The sequence below is a fragment of the Armigeres subalbatus genome, chromosome 3 (assembly GCF_024139115.2).
Source record: "Armigeres subalbatus isolate Guangzhou_Male chromosome 3, GZ_Asu_2, whole genome shotgun sequence".
Lineage (NCBI taxonomy): Eukaryota > Metazoa > Arthropoda > Insecta > Diptera > Culicidae > Armigeres > Armigeres subalbatus.
Window position 1 is genome coordinate 319,523,200 of NC_085141.1, and position 26,871 is coordinate 319,550,070.

The 26,871-nt window shown below is 41.5% G+C and overlaps 1 protein-coding gene and 1 long non-coding RNA gene across 2 annotated transcripts; one reads left to right on the plus strand and one right to left on the minus strand.

Moving 5' to 3' along the window:
• Positions 1 to 948: 948 nt before the first annotated feature.
• LOC134220958 (uncharacterized) lies at positions 949 to 1,734 on the minus strand. The gene is made up of 3 exons (XR_009982131.1): positions 1,614 to 1,734; positions 1,470 to 1,553; positions 949 to 1,382 (listed from the first exon to the last, which is right to left on the minus strand). It is a non-coding gene; the product is annotated as an uncharacterized LOC134220958 (long non-coding RNA).
• A 9,947-nt stretch (positions 1,735 to 11,681) lies between these two features.
• Positions 11,682 to 14,122, plus strand: LOC134220962 (AP-1 complex subunit mu-1). Its single transcript, XM_062700122.1, has 4 exons — positions 11,682 to 11,839; positions 12,212 to 13,307; positions 13,366 to 13,491; positions 13,564 to 14,122. The coding sequence occupies exons 2-4, from the start codon at positions 12,264 to 12,266 to the stop codon at positions 13,660 to 13,662; spliced, it is 1,269 nt and encodes a 422-aa protein (XP_062556106.1). The 5' UTR covers positions 11,682 to 11,839; positions 12,212 to 12,263; the 3' UTR covers positions 13,663 to 14,122.
• Positions 14,123 to 26,871: the final 12,749 nt, after the last annotated feature.

The following is a 26,871-nucleotide window of genomic DNA, read 5'->3' on the forward strand; positions in this document are numbered from 1 at the left end:
AGTAGGCCAAGGTCCATTTTATGTTCATAAAATATTGCAAGATTATCTTTTTTATGAGAAGAATATTGCATTTAAGAATGTAGAGCGTGAGCTGAGCATGATGACCGTACATTTCGTAGTTGCTACTCTGTCATTGACAAGAATAATCGCAATTGCACAGCGAATCAATGAATTAATGCTTGGAACTTGCTCTCCAACCTCAATGTGTCAACTGCTTAGTGCTCAATCTACACTCGCAATCTAGAGTGCAACCCAAAGATATTTTAGTTACAAGATGGGAATTGTCGCTTAGGTTCCCTCCGTTCTGCTGTCCGAAACATGTTGGGTACCGAACTGTCAAATCGTATGTATTTTTCCTTCACTGACATTTAGCACCCTATCCTCGATTATTCGGACAGCAACGACAGCGACAATCTTTATCTCGTAACTAAAATATCTTTTGTGCTACCTCCCCTGGTAGAAAAAATATTGTACATGTGTGGCCCTGAATGGCCGGAACAAAATTGTGACAGCGACTCCCCGTGGATGCGTGTACGCGCCACCGGAATCTGACCAGAAGAGGCAGAGTCATGGCTTGCTGCTCGACGATTGACACGCTGGGGTGTGAAATTTGTAAACACACGCTGAAGGCATATTACTCAAACCGCACAGTATACAACAGAATAATGCGTAATTGACAAGTTGAATTGATATATCTATAGACTGTCAATTATTCGCAGATATACAGCTGTTGTAGATTGCATAATAATAGCTGTCATGAAATGTATTGCCGATTTCTCGCTTAACTTTTCAAAAGGACCTAAGTAACATTTTTTTCATGAATTAATTTGAGTACTGCAATCAAAAGCTTTCATGTTGTTCTGTTGATTGCGCTATTCAAATTAATTCATGAAAAAAATGTTACTTAGGACCTTGTCATCCACCCCTCGGACCCCAGTCCAAGGGGGCGCATGAGACACGGAGACAAAACACAATAAGGAGAAAGAGGCACACAGGTCTTGGTCCCCCGATCCCCAACTTGACCTGTGGCAACAAAATGGTTCGATGTCAAGGAGAACCACCCATTAGAATATCGAGCCATCCCAATCCAAGAAGGAAATTTCAGCCTTACAAAACATTAAAATGGAGTGAATTAAAAGTGTACTTACATTTATTCTACCCTACTTAGCCTATTGTTCTGTGGGTGTGATGACCGTGTGGATGTGTATCCCTCGGCGTCCGCAGAACGACACATACTGTCCGGACAGATGGGGTCAAAGTCTACCAGCGCCATGCTGGCCACCCCGCTGCTTAGCACGCCCTTGACATGTAGACCACACCACTGCATCACCAGCCAGACAGACGTATGCACCATTCCAAGTCATGCTGGTTTAAAGAAAGGCCTAGAGCCGATATCGAAATAAACCATTAATTGTCATCACCGGATTTTTCATCATATTGTGTATGGTCTTTCGTTTGTGCCATCTTACCGATCTCAGGAGCAGTTTACACTTGCTGCACCATCATGCTCAGGAGGTTTAAAACAGATATAAAAACTTCCATCACCGCGCACACTATGTGGATTAGAAACAGCTGATTAGTGGTTCTTTCTTCTCACTATAACAATTATCTACCCTCAAGCAGGGCACCGTATGCACCATCTGGTGTCCTATCTCCACTGCACTGTACACTCCGGTGGGATTAATGACGCGAAAGAACTGTAGCTCTGATAATTATCCGCACGGTTGGACTGAGCAAAACCGAGAACTGAACTGCCCCTACGATAATCACTCTGGTTTTATCGGTCTGGGTCGTGACGATCTTAGATGAGTGTTACCTCAACTACTCAATTTAACGGGAGCATCGTAATGGATAGGTGTCTCTATCGGACGTGAGTGGATCAGATGATTTACTTCGGCTTTTATGGCAATGTTTTCAAACGGTTGCGAGTGGTCAACTGGTCTCTGTTGGATGATATCGGGTCGTCATTGGGAATAGAAAGCAGCTTGCGCCCAGCGGGCATGCAAAGAGGCATGCGGCGCGATCGATCGACGATGGATAACGATCAATCCAATTATTTGATGTGCTGTTGTTCGTGTTGGAAATAGTGTAGTGCTCTGACATGGACTATGAATTTGACTCAGACTTCTTTGTTGGATGGCGAGGCTGCAAGCGCAATCAGCTGCTCAATACGCGAAAGCAATGATGCCTACAGCCACCAAGCAAAGAAATCAGGTTACAATACCCCCGCACCAGGCAGTAATATGAGGAGATCATCTTCAACGATCAACCTGATATTGCTGCTATTCAACTTATCATAGTCAAATCCACTCACACTAGATCCAATTGCCGTCCGGATAAACAAATGTTTAGTTTTGTCAAGTATTATTCGTTATCCATTTCAGAGATCATTCTTGTCGGATCAGATTTTAAGTTCTTATACACAGGCTATGTTGTTAAAATCATCACTTTGACGACGGTTAGGACGCATTTGGTGTTATCGGATGTGCACAATATTGATGTTTAATTTTATTCTCTGTTGAGTAAATTGACTGGCATAACATCTGTTTAATTTCAACAAATGAAGCAAATGCACCGGGAGGATACCAAAGATTCCCAACGGCTCGTTTACTCAAAAATGACTTATTTTTGCAGTGAATCCTGTCGCCATGATAAGACAGATGGTCTTTTTCGTGGCCAATATGATAATATTTTTACTTGCTTACATTTAACATTACCATGTCAGGAGATACCACGAATACTCCTAACTACCAGACAAGGTTCAATTTTATTCTTCTCTTTTCAACTTCATGTGTTTAAGTGAATCAGGTTCATCTATATTTGTTTGTTCTATCGCGTCAGGAGATATCTAGAACGAATCTCATGACTAAGAAAGCAGGATTTTTTTTATCCTCCTCCACTGAAAGAATACTTAAGGTCTCTTTTAGTTATGTGCGATCAGAAAACTTCTTAGTTTGTTGATTCCATAATTAGGTTTGATCTGTTTTAGAATTAGAATCCGGCCCTGTTATGAGACAACTTAGGGTATTTCATAACCATAAAAGGTAACACTCTGATTTGTCATTATTGCATTTTATTACCATGCCAGGAGAATACTGTGATCGCTCCTGACTAGTGAAGCACGGATCTATAGATTTTTCCTTTTTTTAAATTGCATGGAAATAATTTAGGTGAATGCTTTTTTCTAATCTGTAACTGATTCAAGGGCATTTTGTTTCGTATCGCGTCACGAGACTTTTAGGACCGTCTCATAACTGAGTAAGTAAGATTTCAACTAGTTGCCCATTAATCTTACTCCACCAAGAGAATACGGATCGTTTCTTCTGGTTGATGCGAATATCATTTTAGCAATATGACACTTTGTTTTATTCTTCATTCTTTACAAATATGCTAACTGATATACTATATTCTTCTCATACATTTCTCAAACAACATTTAAATACTCATAATCATACCTCTCCTAACACTCATTTCACTATTTCATTCAACTCACACAATCCAGTTTACACCTAAATTCAATCTTTACCCGTACGCCTCACACAACACATTCTAGTTTCAGTAATTCACTATTCGCTCTTCACATTCACAAAACACACAACAGGAATTCATATTCATTCACACGTTAGATGGCCATCTTTATCCTAACATTCATATCTCATATTCTCAACACACACTATATTCACTCATTACAAACTTTTCACATATTCATACACTTTTCAACTCACATTTTTACTACAACTATCACTTAACATGACACACTTACGATCCTTCATTTAAACTTTCACCATTGAATTCATATTACACACATTTTACACTATTGTCCCACTCATTCAGGAATTATATCTTGAGCTGCAAAGACACCTAGATTTCGACCATTTTCATCCTCTAATTCATACGAGGTTGCCCCTCTTCTAGCAATTATTTTACACGGGGTATACACTGGACCTAATTTTGCAGCATAATGTTCGGCTGCATTCGACAACTTGAAATGTTTTTTATACACTTTCTGTCCTATAGCAAATACTGGTGGTAATCCTTTGTGTCGACTGTCGTAATTTTTCTTATATTTCTCGAACTGTCTCTTGTTGTTTCTACACAGAAAGAAATAATGAAAAGTAAACAGCGCGTAAAACTTGAGGTGCGGAAATTTACGCTTTTCTACGCAGGAATGGTGCCCTTCCTAACAAGTTTGCTTACAACTTGCATGCAATATTGATGATTCACGTCAAATATTTTATACATTTAAGATATATCCCCCATGGAATTACGCTAATAATGGCGTTCCATTTATGTGCATGATTTTTAGCGTAAATTTCAGTGGATTTTTCTATCTGTGTAACGACTTCCTGATACACGGGCCCAATCACCATTTCTCTTCTTTGGGTGAATTGGTCCATTGATGGATCAGAAGTTTGCCTATCTTGTAGATGGTCCCTTCCATCAATGACTGATTCATACCCATGAACAAGAAAGTAGGGAGTGAATCCCGTGGAACAATGTTTCGTATTGTTGATTGCAAATTCAATCTGAGGAAGTTGTGTATCCCAAAGACGGTGATCAGATTGACAGTACGTCCGGATACATGCCAAAATAACTCTATTCACCCTCTCTACTGGATTATTCTGACAGTGACGTCGGGCGTTTTTAAAATGATGGACATTGTATTTATTTAATAATTCCTGAAACTTATTTCCTAGGAAGGTAACAGCATTATCTGAAATTAAAGTTTGAGGGACTCCTAACTTGAAAAACCATTCCGTTTCAATTAATTTTGCTAAACTGTCCACATTTATCTTCTTCACCGGAAACAAACGAACATATTTGGTAAAAATGTCCAAGCATACCAGCAAGTCGGTGTTACCCAATTTGCTACGAACAAATCCACTTAAATAGTCAAGCGCAATCATTTGGAACGGGCGTGTAGCGTGTTTCTGCTCACCTAAAGGGGGAATTGTTGGAACGGTCGGATATTTCGACTGTTTGCATTGGACACATTTAGCAAGAACTTTCTTAACGTCTATTTTCATTTTTGGCCAGTAGAATTTTTGTTTCAGTCGTTCTACTGTCTTTTCAACACCTAAATGCATTATTACTGCATGTTCCTGTTCAACTAGCTCAGTTACTTTATCTGGTGGGACAACTAACTTCCATTCTAATCTACCCGCTTCATGCTGAGAGCGACAAGTGATGAATTTATAAAGGTCATTATTTTCAATCTTGAAATTAGGATAGTTTTCTGGGGTTTCGGAGACATTGCCCTTTAAATCCAGGTACCATTTTGAGGTAGAATTGTCAAATATGGTGCAAACAGCACGGCTGAGAGTATCACAAACCACATTATCTCGACCTTTTCTGTGCTTGATGGTCATGTCGAACTCCTGTAGTTTTACTGACCACCGAGATAGACGTGAACTTGGACGCCACTTGGATTGACAAATAAACGTCAACGCTGAACAATCAGTCACCAACGTGAAGTGCGATCCTTCAATATAAGAACGAAAATGCTCAATTGATTCCAATGCCGCCAAACCCTCTTTATCCGTTGGACCATATTTCCTTTCACAGGTTGTTAATTTTCTTGAAAAATATGCAATAATATGCTCTTTTCCTTCCAATTCTTGAGTGAGAATCCCTGCAATGGCTAGGTCACTAGCATCTGTTTGAACCGTGAATTCTTTTGACCAGTTTGGGTTTGAAAGCACTGGCTCAGACATCAAGCATTCTTTCAAATGTCTGAAGGCAATTTCCGCTTTTTCTGTCCACCTTATCTTCTTGGGTTTGCCTTTCAGCAAATCAGAGATAGGTGCAGAAATACCGCTGAAATTTGGGATAAAATTTCGGTAGTATCCCGCCATCCCCAGGAATCTGCGAATCTCCTTTGGAGTTTGCGGACGAGCAAACTTGGAGATCGCAGAGACTCTTTCAGGGTTGGGTTGGTATCCCTCCTCTGAAAGAATAAACCCTAAGTATTTGATCCTTTTGAGACAAAACTTACATTTCTGTAAGTTCACCGAGAGATTCGCTTCTCTAAGGCATTGTGCAACGATCTTCAGATATTTGATGTGGTCTTCAAAATTATCTGTCGCAATGATGATGTCATCAAGGTAGGAAAATATGAATGGTTCATACTTTCCTTCCTTTAGAACAATATCTAGAACTCTAGACATAGTAGCGCTGCTGTTTATCAGGCCAAATGGAAGACGTTTATACTGATAAAGTCCTCGGCCTAGGATTTTAAAACTGGTATACTTTTTGGACCTTTCTGCAAGTTTGACCTGCAGAAAGGATTCCTTCAAGTCAATAACAGTAAAAAATTTGTTTCTACCTAAATTATTGAGAATCCTCATGGAACTTGCAAGCGGATATGCATCTCGAATAGTTTTGGAATTTAGTTTCCGAGCATCCAGACAAAGTCTCATGTCTCCATTTTCCTTAGTCACTGGCACTACTTGGAGTGCCCAGTTGGAGTTTGAAGGTTCAATTATATCCATCTCCAGCAATCTGTCGATTTCAGCATTGACCTTTTTTTGAACTGTAGGGGACCACGGATGTGGGTTTAGATGAATGGCTGTATTATCTGACAGTTCAATATTGTGTTCCATTACATTACAAGCTTCAAGTGTATTTGATTCAGATGATTTGAAAGAATTTTTAACTTCTTCTAGCATTCTGGTTTGTTCATCTGTTAAAACATGAGTGTTCATTTGAACATCATTGATATTATCAATGTTGCAGGTTGTGATCTCTTGTGTAAACCTACTGTTCTCAAATGTTAGTTCTATATTGAACAATTTAAAAAAGTCCATGCCTAAAATGCATCTATTTCCCAGTTCAGGAACAACCAGACAGGGAAGTATTTTTGTTTTTTGATTCACATTGAAAGGAATGTCAACATATCCTAAAATTTCCATCGGCTGGCCGCTGGCGTTCGATATGCTAATATCTTTTCTATCGGCTGTATTTGCAGAAAGCTAGTTATATTGCCGAATTGCTCACCTACTATTGATACATTGCTGCCACTATCAAGTAAGCCATGAAGCTGAAGTCCCAGAATATCGAATTTTAAAAATACCTAGCGTCTCCATCCAAGTTCACAACTACAGAGTTGATATTATGAAAATGATTTTGATATTGTGCCGCATTTACAGAACAGTTTTGATCAATTTCTGTGAGTCGCTTCTGAAATTCGCCGATTGCGACTTTAGAGGCAGCTTCTCGAGGATTTTCAGTGTCATGGAAAACAAGCTCCTTCAATTTTCCCGTACCTGGTTTTTGATTCACAGTATGGGCATTCCTCATAGTGAAATTCGGGAAGACCACAACTGCAACAAAACACAGTCCGCCTTGAATAGCATCTTGTGTAATGGTGTCCAAACTTTCGACAGTTGTAGCATATTTTGCGATCAGGAATTTTGTAAAATTTTAGAATATCGTCCAACGATAATTCTCTCCAACCATTCCTAGGTTTGTACTCATCTGCAACCCTATTTTGATTATTCATAAAGCGGTTTTGATTACCTCCTGTATTTTGATTTTGAGACTGGTTATTGCTATTAGTTCTTCTGTAATTGTTTTGATTATTTCTAGGATTCTGTTGGAAATTTTGTTGTGGAATTCTATTGCTGTTATTAGGTGGGTTATTTGAATGATTTGTAGCAAAGGGAGAATCAAATTGAGTCAAGTTATTGATCTCATTAACTTTATTGTTTTCAAAAGAAAGTGCAAATCGATTTATTAAAGTTTCATTGTTGTTGTCGATTCTTGTGCACAAACTTTCAAGTGATTCCAAATCTGTAACGTCCAAGAGAGCCAACTTGTCTCTGTAGGCAGGTCTCATTGTATGCCAAATAATCTCAAATTTATCCTGTTCCGATAATGGACTTGTCCTGCACAAAAAAAATTGTTCCATCCGTACTAGAAAATTAGAAAAAGCTCAGACTTGGCCTGGTACATAGAGAAAGATCGTATTTTAATGTAATGATCAATGTTTTTAGGCAAGAATTGATTTCTTAAAGCCTTAATAAAATAATCCCAATCTTTGTAACGTAAGACCGGCCATTTTGCCACAAACCAATCTTGAGCTGCCCCAATCAACAAAAAGTGTGCAGACTGAAATAAATCCACTTTAGACATGTTCTCCGATTGAGCGAAGAATTCAACTCTCCGTAAAAACAAATTTAATCCAATGCCATTATCATTTCCAGCATACTTTATTGGCCATTGCGAAACTGCCAACGCTTTCCGATTTGAAAACTGATTTTCATTGAAATTATGGAACAGTGGATTACTATTCCAAGTACGATTGTTTGATTGTATGTTGAATCCAGGAGGAAGCATAGTTCCATCATTACTAGTATCAGCGAAATTAGAAATGCATGGATTGAAATTCAAATCCAGATTCGGAGCACCACTTTCTTCCTGCAAATCTTCCATTTTTCTGTCCGCTATTTTTGGTTTGGTTCCAGTATACTTTTGTGCACTTCTCTCCATTCCACTTGCTTTCATCCCTTCCGCCATTTCACTATTTCGCGGTGCCTTGGGCGGCGCCGGAATATTCAATCGCGAATTTTCACGCACCTTTTCCTCCTTATTATTCTGCTTTTCTACACTATGATTCACATCATCAGCTTTTTTTTCGAACACTTTATTTAACTCCTCCCTAAATGAGGGGGAAATAGTAAGCCTCCGTATTTGCTTTTCACTCATCTTACTCATTTTCATCACAGGAATGTCCTCTTCATTTTCAGAAATACTGATTGCTTGTAAAAATTCTTCTTCACTTTCTTCACCTATTTTCGCCATTAGTGTCCTTTTTCACTTTTTAAATTTACCTTTGTTTGCACTAATAAAACTTTTCTTTGAGAATCGGCCTTTCTTTTCCACCATGCACAATTTCTGGTAGCATTATCATTTTACATTCTAAATAAAATCTAAATTAATTCATGCACTAAATTCACTTCTAAATTCTAAATCCAAAATTCAAAATTACTTGCTAATAAATCACTTATCACTTAAAAATTCTCATGCAGTTCACCATAAATTAAATCCCATTCAATTCATTCTTATTTTACAGTACTTCAAGGAAACAAAAACTATTAAAAATCACTTATTCTATAAAAATTCACTTAAATATCAATCAGTTAAACTAAGTTCAAAATTCACTTTTTTCTATATACATAATGCACATTATTCAATTAAATTCAAAGGATCTCTATATACATATTTACAATTATAATCAGCCATTTTATATGAAAACCCAAAACCTTCTTTTATTAAGCGAATGACTCCAAAAAGAAAAACTTCGTCAGGTGGTTCTATCCGCTTCACAATTATTCACGATGGGCGCCATTTGTCATCCACCCCTCGGACCCCAGTCCAAGGGGGCGCATGAGACACGGAGACAAAACACAATAAGGAGAAAGAGGCACACAGGTCTTGGTCCCCCGATCCCCAACTTGACCTGTGGCAACAAAATGGTTCGATGTCAAGGAGAACCACCCATTAGAATATCGAGCCATCCCAATCCAAGAAGGAAATTTCAGCCTTACAAAACATTAAAATGGAGTGAATTAAAAGTGTACTTACATTTATTCTACCCTACTTAGCCTATTGTTCTGTGGGTGTGATGACCGTGTGGATGTGTATCCCTCGGCGTCCGCAGAACGACACATACTGTCCGGACAGATGGGGTCAAAGTCTACCAGCGCCATGCTGGCCACCCCCTGCTGCTTAGCACGCCCTTGACATGTAGACCACACCACTGCATCACCAGCCAGACAGACGTATGCACCATTCCAAGTCATGCTGGTTTAAAGAAAGGCCTAGAGCCGATATCGAAATAAACCATTAATTGTCATCACCGGATTTTTCATCATATTGTGTATGGTCTTTCGTTTGTGCCATCTTACCGATCTCAGGAGCAGTTTACACTTGCTGCACCATCATGCTCAGGAGGTTTAAAACAGATATAAAAACTTCCATCACCGCGCACACTATGTGGATTAGAAACAGCTGATTAGTGGTTCTTTCTTCTCACTATAACAATTATCTACCCTCAAGCAGGGCACCGTATGCACCATATGGTGTCCTATCTCCACTGCACTGTACACTCCGGTGGGATTAATGACGCGAAAGAACTGTAGCTCTGATAATTATCCGCACGGTTGGACTGAGCAAAACCGAGAACTGAACTGCCTCTACGATAATCACTCTGGTTTTATCGGTCTGGGTCGTGACGATCTTAGATGAGTGTTACCTCAACTACTCAATTTAACGGGAGCATCGTAATGGATAGGTGTCTCTATCGGACGTGAGTGGATCAGATGATTTACTTCGGCTTTTATGGCAATGTTTTCAAACGGTTGCGAGTGGTCAACTGGTCTCTGTTGGATGATATCGGGTCGTCATTGGGAATAGAAAGCAGCTTGCGCCCAGCGGGGCATGCAAAGAGGCATGCGGCGCGATCGATCGACGATGGATAACGATCAATCCAATTATTTGATGTGCTGTTGTTCGTGTTGGAAATAGTGTAGTGCTCTGACATGGACTATGAATTTGACTCAGACTTCTTTGTTGGATGGCGAGGCTGCAAGCGCAATCAGCTGCTCAATACGCGAAAGCAATGATGCCTACAGCCACCAAGCAAAGAAAGCAGGTTACAACCTTTTGAAAAGTTAAGCGAGATTTCACCAATTTGAAGAGTTATGTGTAGATTGTGATTTGCCCGCTTCTTTTTCTCACACTTACTTTCATTTCGGATTGATCGATTTTTGTTACTGAAATTTACCCAATTATAACCCATTACTCGTGAGTCACATGTAAGCGTGTACACTAAATCGATTCCCGCCATGATTTGACTCTGTTTGTTTTCAGATTGAGCACTCACACACAAATATTATACACGGAAAATCAAACTTTTTTGAGTGTATTGAGTGTGAGAAAAAGATGACTGTGAGAAAAAAAATCTCGCAAAACTCTTATAAAGCGCAAAAAGCGCAATAATAATAAAATACATTTTTTTAGAGAACATGTTGTAGATTCAATCATTGAAACACATTAGAATGTATTTTTATGAACTATTTACTGAATTGAAAATAAAGTTTTCGCAAAAAACATACGGGTTGTTAAGTATCGTAACTATTTAAAATTTACTGTCAATTGATGGTAAAGTCAGCTGATTGTAAACGTCTCGTGATATGGCCTATAATCTATTTTATAAAACGGGTTAAATTACAGGAGACCTCAGGTCAATATTTACTTTTTATACGAAACATTTGCGAAAATCAAATCATATTATGATGACGAAACGATGATGGTTACCATGTAATTCCACTAAAACAAAAGGCCGAGTCGTCCACTCGATTGATCGTGAAGATTCGATCCGATCAGCTAATCGGATCTGTTACATGAAATGGCTTATATCCATTCACCATATCCATGGACGATTTTTCAACACCATCCTCTGTCACTATGTGAAACCGAACATTATGTGTTTTATTTACTGTTTGTTTTTCATCCGACCACCTTTATTATATTATATCTGCATCGGCACATACGCTCTTTTAAAATGCTGCTATTGGGTTTCGAGTGTTCATCACCAGATGGATGCTTGGTACGGTGCGCCGTATTAGCCCTCATCCAATTTCACTTGACAGTCCACTCTGGAGGTAATGAAAATTTTGACAGCAAAGCAGCTCATCATTTATCGTGTTCACATTAGAGAAGTGAAAAAATTACCACAATGTTATAGTTGAATAGTTTTATTCAGTGCGATTTATCACCTCAAGGATTTACTAATTGTGACTTTTATTGCTGTTTCGGTTGTGCATTTATTAAAACGGTAAGTATAGGCGGAAAACAAATAAACTATAACCTGAATTTTGGGTTGATTGTTTGTCGCTCATTCATTGTCTAGTAATGCCCATTCCAAATTTAAAGTTGCCGTATTATATTCAAAAGTGCATGTAATTAGTCAAACAAAATTGGTCGAGCAGTTGAAGAGCATTGGGAAGTAATACAATTCTTTAAAATTGTTGGAATTTAGTTATCATTTTCAAATCAAATGAACCGATTTTGAAACTGGTGACGTAAATTTTCTGCATTTGTCATGTTATTCATCAGATTGTTCGATCAGAGACCGAGTACGTTTGGATATAAAATGTAAATAAACAATACAGGTGATATTTTTCACGATTTTTTGTCCAAATTTCAGGTAGAATCGTGAAGTTATCGTCATTCGAAGTTGCAGAAGCCACACCAGCAAGATGTCCTCATCGGCGATTTTTATCCTTGACGCCAAAGGAAAGGTGTTAATTTCACGAAACTATCGTGGCCACATAGATATGGGCGTGATTGACAAATTCATGCCACTGTTGATGGAGAAAGAAGAAGAAGGTTTAATAACGCCGATTTTGCAAACACCGGAATGCACCTTCGCGTATGTCAAGACTAACAATCTGTACTTAGTGTCCGTAACCCGCAGCAATGCCAATATTGCGCTGGTGTTTGTGTTTCTACACAAAGTGGTTCAAGTTTTTACGGAGTATTTTAAAGAGCTAGAGGAAGAAAGCATTCGGGACAACTTTGTTGTTATCTATGAGCTGATGGATGAACTGATTGACTTCGGCTATCCACAAACCACAGACAGTAAAATCCTGCAGGAATACATCACTCAGGAGGGTCACAAACTCGAGATACAACCGAGGATTCCAATGGCCGTAACGAATGCCGTATCGTGGCGTTCCGAAGGCATCAAGTATAGGAAAAATGAAGTGTTCCTGGACGTGATCGAAAGTGTCAACTTATTGGCCAATGCCAACGGAAACGTGCTTCGTAGTGAAATTGTGGGTGCAATAAAGATGCGCGTTTACTTGTCCGGGATGCCCGAACTACGGCTGGGACTGAATGACAAAGTTTTGTTCGAGAGTACCGGCAGGGGTAAGTCCAAATCGGTGGAATTGGAGGACGTGAAATTTCACCAGTGCGTGCGGTTGTCTCGTTTCGAAAACGATCGCACCATCTCGTTCATTCCACCGGACGGCGAATTTGAGCTGATGTCCTACCGCTTAAATACGCACGTGAAACCGCTGATTTGGATCGAATCGGTCATAGAGCGACACGCCCACAGTAGGGTGGAGTACATGATTAAGGCCAAGTCACAATTCAAGCGCCGTTCAACGGCCAACAACGTGGAAATAGTTATACCGGTGCCAGCCGATGCTGATTCACCCAAATTCAAAACCACCATCGGCAGCGTCAAGTACGCGCCGGAGCAGAATGCCATCACTTGGACCATTAAGTCATTTCCGGTAAGTGTGACGAATATATGTGTTGAATTTCTAAATCATAGTTACATTCACTTTGCAGGGTGGAAAGGAATATTTGATGCGGGCTCATTTCGGACTTCCCAGTGTCGAATGCGAAGACTCGGAAGGCAAGCCTCCAATCCAGGTCAAATTCGAAATTCCGTACTTCACCACCTCTGGAATTCAAGTAAGTATTCGACCTTCTTAAATGTAACGTTCTAAAGAAAGTTTTAGTTAATTGATTAATTTCCATTTCCAGGTTCGTTATTTGAAGATCATCGAGAAGAGCGGCTATCAGGCGTTACCGTGGGTGCGTTACATCACCCAGAACGGAGACTACCAGTTGAGAACGAACTAAACAGAAACATTCTTCATTATTCCCTACATACCACAAGCCAGATACACATAACTAAATAAATCGCACTGGATACCCCAAGGAAAGCACGCAAGTGAAAACAGGCAGGTTGTTCGTTTTAGGAATTTATTTTAGGAAATTAATGAGTGCAAAAATGCAATGAAAATAGTTGAAAAACTATAACATCTAATATTACCTAACATCTTAGTGACATCGACGTACATGATTGGCAGAAATTCGTTTATCGCAAATAAAAGTTTAGTTATTTTTCCTACAACAAGAATGCGTAGTTATATTTTTAAAGCCATTCTATTTTAGATGTTTGATAAAGCAGATGGTCCCGTAGATTTCCGAAAGATATCATTCAAGCGGGCAAAGTATTATAAATTTGAGAAAAAATATATTAACCTTATTTTATTGTGTTTAATTAAATAATAGACATCGGTTCATATTTCACCAATGACGATTAAGATTTGCATTTCGTTAGAACAAAAAACAAACTCCCACCACTTCATGCAATAATGGTCTGTTGCAAACAATTTGAACAGCAACAAGGTTTGATTTCTCACTCAAAAAAGTGTGTCATTCGATCGAAAAACCAATAGAGGCTGCTGGAAGTGAGTTTCCGGCAAGCGGTTGGGGATAAAACTTTCAGCCCACTGTTGGGCACGAACAGGGTATGCCACAGTTCCTTACAGCGGAAACTTTTCCATCAAAGTTTGTTTTATCGCTCCGGAGTGTATGTGTATGTAACGACGAAGCAGCTGGAAAGTTGCTCGTCGGTCGTGCCCCTTATTTTCGATTCCAACTATTGAGCTGGATAGATGCCGACGCCGTTATCAATAATATATCGATAGCAAAATGTTCGATGTACTCAACAATGCACTTAACCCTAAGTGCATGATCACCTCGCATATTTAGCAGCCAGATGTGTTCCTTAACCCTCCTCTCTTAATAAGAAGATAATAAGTCTTTTCACGACCTCGTTTGAGTGTAACGTACGAAATGGAAATCCCTTCTTGGTTCATAAGCCATTACTAAATTAGATGATGAAACCATTCTGGTTATTCATGAGTTGATGAAAATTTAAATCTATCTAGGGGAACTGTTCCATTTTCAATCCCACTGAACATATATTCATCTCATCAGTGCGCAGTTCTGCACCATATTATGTCGAAAATATGAGAAGACGAGGAAATGCCTGCTAGCTGGTTGGACGGCCTCATTTGCCCTCTCTTCAAGAAAAAGGACAGATTGGAGTGCGCCAACTACCGAGGAATAACCCTCCTTAATTCAGCGTACAAAATTATGTCCCGTATTCTGTTCAACAGATTGAGACCGCTTGAAGAGTCCTTCGTCGGCGAATACCAAACAGGTTTTCGTGAGAGCCGATCAACGACGGATCAAATTGCAGACACATCATCTGTTTATTGATTTCAAGGCGGCGTACGATTCAGTGAAACGGAATGAATTATGGCAAATTATGCTTGAACATGATTTTCCGGCGAAACTGACACGGCTGATTCGTATAACGTTGGACGAGCGAAATCAAGTGTAAGGGTTGCGAATCAAATATCGACGTCATTTGTTACCTTAGATGGATTAAAGCAGGGTGATGCACTCTCGAATCTACTGTTTAATATAGCGCTCGAGGGAGCGATTAGGAGAGTTGGTGTGCAAAGAAGCGGCACCATTATCACAAGATCGCATATGCTCCTGTGATTTGCGGACGATATCGATATCATCGGGATTGATCGCCGTGCCGTGGAAGAGGCTTGTGCCTTTTAAGAGGAAGACAGTGAGATTGGACTCACGATCGATACCAGAACAACGAAGTACATGGTTGCTGGCAATCAACGGGGGTTCATTAGTGGTGGTGGTAGCGAAATGGTGCTGGATGGTGAAACATTTGAAGTGGTAGAAGAATTTGTGTATCTTGGAACATAAGTGACGTGCGATAATGATGTTACCCGCGAGGTGAAAAGGCGTATTGCAGCTGCAAATAGGGCTTATTACGGACTTCGTAACCAGCTTAAGTCCCGTAGTCTGCAAACGAAAACAAAACACGCGCTGTATACTACTCTGATTCTTCCGGTGGCTTTATACGGCCATGAAACATGGACGTTTAAGGAAGCTGATCGGAGAGCTTTCGGAGTGTTTGAGCGTAAGGTGCTTCGGACAATATTCGGTGGTAAACAGGAGAACGCTATCTGACGGCGTCGCATGAATCACGAACTGTACCAGGTGTATAAAGGGCTGGATATTATTAAGCTTATACAACACGGCAGACTACGGTGGGCTGGTCACGTTGCTCGTATGCCTGAAGAACGTCAAGATAATATTTAGTAGAGAACCCGGCAGAGGCCGTGGAAGGCCGCGTACACGATGACTTTTTGCAGTTGAAGAGGACCTGGGGGCGCTCAATGTTCAGGGCGACTGGAAGCGATTGGCCTAGGATCGAGTCCAGTGGAGAAGGATACTCCATTCGGCGTACGTTCATCGAAGAGTTGTAGCCCATCAAGTATCAAGTAAGTCAGATAAAACAAAGTTCAAATAAAACTCAATTCAAATATAATTTAAATCTATTCTTTCAAAAACCGCATCAAAAAGCCAATAATATTAAGGTTTGTATCGGAATAGTGCGCTTTCTGGAACAGATGTTTGCAAGGCCAAGTCCGAAAATATGTGTTTGCTGTTGGTTGAACTCGGCTTGATTGTTTGTATTATTTGAGGATGTTTTGGATTTAGAAAGTTGCTGGGTATGCATTTCATTTCCTAAAACGTATTTTCTGTTGGAATATTGGATAGTGTGCGACACTTCGCTCCCAGTCATCACACATAAGATGCTAAAGTGGAAACGATATAGGCACTTCCTCATACAACATATACGCACATCGTCTCAGCATCTTTTGTTGCATCAGGTACCATTTTGTGTTGACCAGGCTATTGGTGGAAGATGCGTAGTGAAATCGTACTGGGCCCATAACCTTTTGGGAAAAATAACATAAAAAAACAAAATTATTGTTCCCTTTACTCCATCCATGACAAGCTACTGACAGATATTTCTGCCAACAGCAGCAGCTCAAACTTTAATACTATTGTATGTATTTCATCAAACTCCTGTATAAAGGGCCAAAAATGGGTGAGGTGGTTCCATAAGCAAAGACACTTATGCGAATCCATGGGATGAATAGAGAATCTCCTTCCAGAAGAAAGTTCGTACACCCAAAATTATAATCTAGCCCTCGTTTCCCAGATTGACCCAATAGATAGGGAGAAAAGTCGAGGATGAGCTATAGGCCAAAAAATTCACAAGTTTGTTAGCAAAGCATCGAGAGGCGCTGCCATGCATCGGAGTCGGGCCACTTGTACAGGTACATGTGCTAAAAAGATTGTTGTACGAACGACGAATGAAACAGGCAATGGATTGGATCAGGGATTGTTTGGGGGGCAAGAAGCGCAGGAAGACTGGCACAGTGTTAGGAGGATCGAGGAGTTTAGCGAGGCATGCACACTAAGAAGGAGTGTTAGAATATCAGGGAGTGTGTGAAACCTTGCTGTGACGGAAGATGTTTAGGAAGCAGGCACCAGCTTGATATAAACGCGCATTTGAATCCATATTGAATAATGTTGTTAACGATATATTGTAGATTGTTGGCTAAATAAAAGAGAGATGCAGCTGCTGATAATTATATCAGTCAATAGCTCGCCATAGAGCAAAGATGAAGGTGTTCCATTATTATCACCAATACTTTCATGTCTGATAGGAGGTATAAAAAGGTTTATTATCAAAGTTAGATTTGCGCATTCGAAACAAATAAAATTTGTGAACAGAAACAGTACATTATTAGTGAACCAGAAGTAAAAAAAAAAGATTTCTTGTGACTGGGGATTTTCGGGTTCTCAAAAATAATATCCCGGGAATCAGAATTACCCTAAAACCTTGACTTGAAGTCTATGTTTGAAGGTTTGTTTGAAGCAGATGTGTTGAAGTTGAAGAGCTCGTATAATTCGTTGAAGCTCCTTGACATAAACCTAATTGGGTCATGAAGGGTAAGACGGTATAATGCGCCCCACCTGGCCAAAACGCCCCCCTTTGATTTCTAGAAAACTATAACTAACTAAGGGTCAAATTCAGTTGGTACCTATAAATATTTGTAAAGCCATCATCCTGTGTGAATATGGGAATATTTTGAATTACTTAATGAAAATATTTGCAAAATACAAAAAGTCACAGTTTTGATGTAACTTTTAATGTTTGTTTGCTCAATATTCTGGAGCGACTCTGGCATACTGTCCGCAAAACTTGCACTGGAACACTCAGTTGGGCAACAAAATAACTTTTCTCAGTGGTTAATAAGATAAAAAATTGCTTCCATCTTCAAAAATGTAACGATTTTCGAAAACATGTTTCACTGGCCAAAACGCCCCAGTGTAGGCAGGACGATATGCCCTTACCAACTGGACACAAGCGCAACGAGCCTGCAGCAGTTGCTTCCAAATTGTATGGAAAATATTGAAATGTTATTCATACCTGCTTGAATGGACCTATGTTGGTTTTTTAATGTCAAGCGCATAAGGATTTGTAGCCTTTTTATTATGGGATTGATAAAATACTAATGAAGGGCTATTAAATGACTTTGGTTGAGGTGGGGCGTATTGCCCATGCACTTTTTAAAATTCATCTTTTTACGACTTTTCAAAAAAGCTTTATTGCGTGTTATCTGTAATATTTTTATATGACTACTCACGGGCAATGCATTTGCGACTTCCTGGACTACCAAATAACACAAAGTTTGCATAAATTGCGTTGAAAAGTAAAAAGTTATCAAGGAGCTGCCTTAGGGGGGGCATATTATACCGTCTTACCCTAATCCACATTCGGTGTTCCTGACATCAAGTCTTAGGAACTCTCGTTGTCGAAGACTCGCTCCGGTGCATATAGGCCCAGCTGAGACAAAATGGTCGGCGAATCTATATTTCCTATAACAGTATTTTTGCTGCGAATACGGCTTGTAATCATTTCCTTCTTTGCTCATGGGTTTCGATTCCAAGAAGTCTACAGCGATCTTAATATCGTAGCAAATTAAAAGGATCACACTTTGGAGGACCGCGTTAAGAAAATCTGACGAAATTCTCTTTCAAGGAAAGATCGAGATACGGCATACGGGATTAACATTACAGCAGAGAAAAAAACAGATGTGTACTAAACAAGTAGATTTAGCGGAAGACGAAATCGAGGAATTAGAAAAAGAAATGATTGGAGACCATCAAGAAAAGAAAGTTAATCAGATGCGGTAGTAGAAGTAGACGGAATGATAGACAAGCAAAGGCCGGAGATCGATGACGAATACATTCAAAAAACGATCGGGATTCCAAATTGCCTCAAGATTGTAGATGAAGGTGATAATGCAGGAAAAGACCCGCAAGTTAGGAGCGAGCCAACGTCGGACTCAATTCGCTTCATCAGGCTCCACCGAACGCGCCCCGTCAAGAAAGAGCTCTCGTAAAAGCACAAAATAATTTGTTTTATGAATTGTAAATCATATGTAAATCATGTATAATCATATCATTGTTTTATTCCCGATCCACAAAAAAGGAGTTAACTAGAACATTACCAATTACCGTGGAATTAACTCTCTATGTGCTTGTTCAAACTTGCTCGAATTATGAATGACTCTTTGTTTGCCTGTTTTTAAAACTAGATCAATTTCGACCAACATGGCTTTTATCTGAAGCGGTCGGATGAGTTTTATCCAATTCAAGTCTAGCTGCCTTCGTTGTTTGAGTTTTTGGATGGCAAGTTGACGCAGCATATATGGATCTGAAAGCCGCATTCGATACTGTAGACCATGAAATTTGTCTTACTAAATTGACGATACTCGACGGCTCATCAACGGTTGTGGATTGATTCAGGTCATACCTGGTGGACCGTCTGGTATGGGTCAATATTGGTACATCAGAATCTGAAGCTTTTGCAAACAATTCGGGAGTACCTCAAGGCAGTAACGTGCGCCCTCTGCTGTTCTCGATCTTCATAAATGATATTTTTCCGCTATTATCACCAGGCTGCCGCCACTTCTACGCAGATGATTCGAAAATGTATTACATTATAGAAAGTATGACAGATTGCATTGCACCGACCCACAGAACATGCTGTGTACTTTTGAAGATTGGTGCCCGAGAAATCTGATGGGAAGTATCGAAAAATGCAACATCATTTCATATCATCGAAAAAACGCACCAATCATCTTTGACTATGTCCTATCCGGACAATCGCTCGCTTGAGTTCAGCACATTAGGGATCTTGGCGTTATCTTGGATAGCGGACTGACATTCAGACTTCACAGCCCGAGCGAATCACCTGGGCTTCATCTTCAAAATCACCGACGAGTTCCGTGGTTCGCTTTGCTTGAAAGAACTTTACTGTTCCCTCGTGCGATCAATACTTAAATCATCTGCTGTTGTTTGGTGCCCTTTCCAAGTCACATGGATCGCAAGAATTGAAGCCGTTCAACGAAAATTTGTAAGATATGCCCTCCGTTTTCTTAGATGGCGCAACCCGACGAACTTGCCACCGTACGAGGAATGTTGTCGTTTGATTGGCATCGAGCCACTGGAGGTAAGACGAATAGCCGCTCAAGCCACGTTTGCTGGGAAGCTACTTAACGGAAATATCGATTGTCCAAAATTACTGTCGCAACTTAATCTGTATGCATGTGAAAGACCTCTTCGTCAACGTTCATTTTTGTATCTAGAACCACAGACTTGCAATGATGCACTACACGAGCCAACTCGGTCAATCAACCGACACTTCAACGAGTTTTTCGATCTGTTTGACTTCAACTCACCAGTCGACGTGTTATCGGATACACGAATCTTTCCGTTCCGTTGGCCGTAACCAACTAACTTAAGTTTTTATTCATTTAGACATTTTATTATCAGTTGGATTTCAATATATACACAAATAAACAAATAAACAAATTTGTATTTGGCTCCGTAAAGTTTTAAGAAAACGTCTGAGCCTTAACAAACCATTAATAAAAAAATATATTTTGGCCTATGCCAAGTTTCTTAAGCCAGGCAAGCAGTATTCCATTATCAACTCGATCGAATGCAGATTTGAAATCGGTGTATTCTGTATCGACTTATGCACCGGAGTTCATATTTTGCAAGCGTAGTGATACAAATTGTGTAAGATTAGTTGCAGTTGACCTTTGAGGATAAAATCCATGCTGATCTGGAGATTTATGTGCTTTTCACGCCGCAAACAGTATGTCGTTCATGAAGATTTCAAAAATTTTGTAACAGGAGATTTGAAATTATGTAACAGTTTTCTTATCGTTCTTCTTATGCACTGGAAACATTTCCGGAAAATTTCCAGCGGTATTGACCTACTGATCTCCCAGGAACATTTCAATCGGTAATCCATCCTCTTGTCGCTTAGTGTTAACAAAACTCCAGAATAGCTTCGGGTTTCTTCGCAGACTGTCTTGCATTCGCTGCGTGTACCTTTTGTACAAGAAACGATTGTAAATCTCATTATAGCCAGCACGATTGAAGTGCTTCTTGGTTAACGGGCAGCGTAATTTGCAGTACACTGTCTAAGCGATTTTGATCTTATTCGCTTGAGCTGTCGAAGGCGTGGATTACCTCGCGGAGTCTTAGGAGCAGAGCGGTGAGGTGAGACAAGTTCAGTTAAACGAGATACAGCATAATCGATCTCTAGAGTATCTAGGAATGTCTAGTCAATCTGAGAAAGTACGTCAAGCAATGCGCTGTAATTTGATGTATTGTCCTCTCCTTATATCTGTCGATCCAACGATCCTTATATCCAACGCGCACTGGGAGTTTTTGAAAAGAAAGTGTTGCGTACCATCTATGGTGGGGGGCAGATGGCGGACGGTACGTGGAGGAGGCGAATGAACCACGAGTTGCATCAGCTGTTGGGAGAACTATCCATCGTTCACACCGCGAAAATCGGAAGACTGCGGTGGGCCGGGCACGTAGCCAGAATGTCGGACAGTAATCCGGTGAAAATGGTTCTCGACAACGATCCGACGGGAAGAAGAAGGCGAGGTGCACAGCGGGCAAGGTGGATCGATCAGGTGGAGGACGATTTGCGGACCCTCCGCAGACTGCGTGGTTGGCGAAGTGCAGACATGGACCGAGCTGTATGGAGAAGTCTTTTATGTGCAGCACAGGCCACTCTGGTCTTAGTCTGATAATAAATAAAAATTATATCTGTCGATCTTCGCGGTTTCCAAAATGTGATGTAGCTCCTTCGTTTTTCCTTCTTCGGTTAGGGGCATCCTGTGAATCGTATGATGAAATGCTGCCATTTTATGTTGATATGAATGATTCGATGTATATGGGATGACTATCATGGTGTTGGTGGACTTCCAGTAGATCACGAAGTTTAATGTTGCATTTGTCCCTTTGATGGTACGGCAAATGCTGGGTGAAGCGTACCATTGGTACTTCGCGTACCTGAAGGAATAAAATAGACCCCATCTCGCGGTCCGTAGCTTCTTACCCAGCAACTCCTATCCCTACCTCCTCGTGGTGCTGGCCAGAATACCAGTAACCTTAGGGATGATCGGCTAACCAACCCCGGTGGGAACTATGGTCGTATGCTGACAGGGAAGGGGGGTTTGCTCCTCTCCGGAGGTGCAAATCTTGCTGAGCGTCTGTTCTCCATGTCAAGATCGGCTCACAACAGCGTCTGATTTCCATGTAAGGGGCGGCTGATCATCGTCCGAGTGCCAGCGAGGGACTCTAAGTGAAACTGTGCATCATGGTCCACCGAGAATAAGGAGGAATGGTCCTCCGGAAATTTAGGGGGTTTGCTGTCAGGCCCTGCAAGTCAGCCTTCAAAAAAGCATAAGCAACGAACAATCAACAAGAGAGTACGGACCGGAACCATCGGCGAAAACCACCGCGACGAAAAAGGACTAGCGATTGAAAACTCGGTTCGTGGAACTGCAAATCTCTCAACTTCATCGGGACCACACGCATACTCGCGGACGTGCTCAAGGACCGTGGATACGGCATCGTAGCGCTGCAGGAGGTTTGTTGGTAGGGATCAATGGTGCGAACCTTTAGAGGTAATCATACCATCTACCAGAGCTACGGCAACACACAAGAGCTGGGAACAGCTTTCATAGTGATGGGCGATATGCAAAGGCGCGTGATCGGGTGGTGGCCGATCAATGAAAGAATGTGCAGGTTGAGGATCAAAGGCCGGTTCTTCAACTTCAGCATAATCAACGTCCATAGCCCACACTCCGGAAGCACTGATGATGATAAGGACGCATTCTACGCGCAGCTGGAACGTGAGTACGACAGCTGCCCAAGCCACGACGTCGAAATCATCATAGGAGATTTGAACGCTCAGGTTGGCCAAGAGGAGGAGTTTAGACCGACTATTGGAAAGTTCAGCGCTCACCGGCTGACGAACGAAAACGGCCTACGACTCATTGATTTCGCCGCCTCCAAGAATATGGCCATTCGCAGCACCTACTTCCAACACAGCCTCCCGTATCGGTACACCTGGAGATCACCACTGCAGACAGAATCACAAATCGACCACGTTCTGATTGATGGACGGCACTTCTCCGACATTATCGACGTCAGGACATATCGTGGCGCTAACATCGACTCTGACCACTATCTGGTGATGGTTAAACTGCGCCCAAAACTATCCGTCATCAACAATGTTCGGTACCGACGACCGCCGCGGTACGACCTAGAGCGACTGAAGCAACCTGATGTCGCCACTGCATACGCGCAGCATCTTGAAACAGCGTTGCCGGAAGAGGGTGAGCTCGATGGGGCCCCTCTTGAGGACTGCTGGAATACAACGTCGGGTATATGGGACGAAGTCGACGGAACGATTGGTTCGACGGAGAGTGCAGACAGATTCTGGAGGAGAAGGACGCAGCGCGGGTGGTCGCGCTGCAGTAAGGTACCCGGCAGAACGTGGAACGTTATTGACGGAAGCGGAGACAGCAGACCCGCCTTTTACAGTAGAAGAAACACCGCCTGGAAGAGTGTGAGGATATGGAACAGCTGTGCCGTTCTCAAAGACAGTATAGACAGTATAGACCGCGTGAAACCACGCTAATGAAAGTTATGAACGAGAACAGCTTACCAGACTGATCAAAGCAACGGTGGATGGTGTGCAAAACTGTGTGAAGATTTCGGGCGAACACTCCAGTTCGTTCGAATCGCGCCGGGGACTAAGACAAGGTGATGGACTTTCGTGCCTGTTGTTCAACATTGCGCTAGAAGGTGTCATGTGGAGAGCCGGGTGTAACAGCCGGGGTACGATTTTCAACAGATCCAGTCAATTTATTTGCTTCGCGGATGACATGGACATTGTCGGCCGAACATTTGCAAAGGTGGCAGAACTGTACACCCGCCTGAAACGTGAAGCAACAAAAGTTGGACTGGTGGTGAATGCGTCAAAGACAAAGTACATTCTTGTGGGTGGAACCGAGCGCGACAGGGCCCGTCTGGAAACAGTGTTACGATAGACGGGGATACCTTCCAGGTGGTCGAGGAATTCGTCTACCTTGGATCCTTGCTAATGGCTGATAACAATGTTAGTCGTGGAACACGAAGGCGCATCATCTGTGGAAGTCGGGTCTACTACAGGCTCCAGAAGAAGCTGCAGTCAAAAAAGATTCACCACCGCACCAAATGTGTCATGTACAAGACGTTAATAAGACCAGTAGTCCTCTACGACAATGACAATGCACGAGGAGGACTTGCAAGCACTCGGAGTATTCGAAAGACGGGGGCTGAGGACCATCTTTGCCGGCGTGCCAGAAGACAAGTTTGTGGCGGCGAAGAATGAACCACGAGCTCGCCCAGCTCTACGGCGAACCCAGTATACAGAAGGTAGCTAAAGCCGGAAGGTTACGATGGGCAGGACATGTTGTAAGAATGCCGGACAGCAACCCTGCAAAGATAGTGTTCGCTTCCGATCCGGAAGGTACGAGACGACGTGCGCTCCACGTCGCGTGCGAGGTTGGCAGACCAGGTGCAAAACGACTTGACGAGCGTGGGGCGCATTCGAAGATGCGGCCTCGAACCGTGTATTGTGGCGTCGAATTGTTGATTCAGTTTTATCTGTTTAGATGTAAACTAAATAAATGAAATTAATTGTCCATTTGATCACCAGTAGATACAATAATTGTAGTTAATCTTTTTCCCTTCTCGGGTAGTACATGGTGCGGCAGAAAATAGATCGTAGTGTGCCGCGCGCGAATGAAGACGTTCAAAATTGTCTGCGTCCGTGTTTTTTTTCTCCGCTCATCCGTGGTTTCGGAACATTCGGCTGTCTCAGAATCCTACATTTTTCATTTATTTGTGTTTTGCAAATATTTTGTCGTTTCTGATTGCGATTATTCCGATAAACTATATAGTGTTCAAGCGTCGTGCGTTTTGGCGATTAGATTTAGATTAGAAGAAATGTATGCGCTGCTACTGTGAAGTGTATGCTACTATAAGTTTTCTGGATCTTGGTGGTCGGCCCATAAAATGACTGGTTTTGGAAAGGAATCAAATTTGGTGAGATCAACCCAATAATGTGTTTTTGCAGTTGTTATTTCAAATACACCTATATAAGAGTAGGGTTAGTTTTTTTCAAATCAATGTCTTTTCAAAGCCTTTCGGGGTCCCGAACAGCCCTAACCTCCAAGAGCAAAAATTCAGAAATGCATAGTTTTCCACACTAATTTCCATACATAATGGACGCGGCTGGCTGGAGCAGTTCCGCATGGTCGGGATCCCAGAATCTTGATTTTACTTGATTAGATGAATTGAATGTTTTTTTCAGTTGCGCCCTGCTCTAATGTAGGTCCATCGTAAATTAATTGTACTGAGTAACATGACTCATACAAGTAACATTTCATATTCTTTTCCTCCTATAAGAGAAGATCCATTAATAACCTAACGCAAAAATTGGCTATTTTCAACCCCCTACCCCTCTATGTCACATTCGTGTGTACTATAAGCAAGGGTTGTATGGGTCGTCACACTTAAGGCAACCCGCCTTTGAGCGACTATAGCTATTGCGCTTCGGCATACATTTTTAAAGCATCAATTGCACCGAGCACGTAATTCTGGCGGGCGATTTTAATTGCGTCCTGCGGCAATGCGATGCAACGGGATACAATATGAGCCCATCTCTACAAACCGCTATTCAACAGTTACGGCTACATGATGTGTGGCTAAAATTGCGATCAAGAGATGCTGGTCATACATACATCACTGCCAACTCATCGTCAAGGCTAGATCGAATCTACGTGTCTGGTGGTCTATGCGAACAGTTGCGAAATATCGATAAGCACGTATGTTCATTCACCGATCATCTGGCTGTCACATCTCGTATTTGCTTGCCGGATTTGGGTCGAGAACCAGGCCGTGGTTTTTGGTCACTCCGTCCTCATCTGCTCACCGGAGAAGCGCTTGCGGATCTCCAGCTGCGTTGGCAGTATTGGACCCGTCAACGACGAAATTTTCGCAGTTGGATCGAATGGTGGATACAGTTTTGTAAGCCAAAAATTGCTAGCTTTTTCCGTTGGCAATCGAAACAAATCTACGATGAATTTCATTACGCTCAGCAAACACTATATTGCCAACTGAGACAAGCATACGATCGCTGCTATCAAAACCCGGGCGTACTATCAACAATCAACCGCATCAAAGCATTCAAGATCAGATCCACCGATATTTTTCCGATTTGTACTCAGAAGAAAACAGAGAAGTAGAACAACGAGATGATTTCCAATGCGACCTGATCATTCCAGAGAACGACGCGGCGAACGAAACGTGTATGAATGAAATCACACCAGCAGGCATTTGGACCGCAGTAAAAACTAGTGCATCCAAAAAATCTCCAGGGCCGGACGGAATACCGAAGGAATTCTATCTACGTGCATTCGATGTTGTCCATCGCGAATTGAACCTGGTGTTGAACGAAGCTTTAACATCGAACATTCCGGCCAAATTCGTAGAGGGAGTAATTGTGTTGGTAAAAAAAAGAGGAACCGGCAACACGGTAAGCTCCTACAGACCCATCTCACTCCTCAACTTCGACTACAAGCTGCTGTCCCGCATACTGAAATGCCGCTTGGAGAATGTGATGAAGGAACACCAAATACTGAGCAGTGCACAGAAGTGCTCAAACGCAAACAGAAATAT

Excerpts from the sequence above, each read along its gene's own strand:
- LOC134220962 (XM_062700122.1), top strand. The coding sequence starts at position 12,264 with ATGTCCTCATCGGCGATTTTTATCCTTGACGCCAAAGGAAAGGTGTTA. Across the intron at positions 13,308-13,365 it reads GGACCATTAAGTCATTTCCG|GGTGGAAAGGAATATTTGAT; the intron begins GTAAGTGTGACG and ends TTCACTTTGCAG. Across the intron at positions 13,492-13,563 it reads TCACCACCTCTGGAATTCAA|GTTCGTTATTTGAAGATCAT; the intron begins GTAAGTATTCGA and ends TTCCATTTCCAG.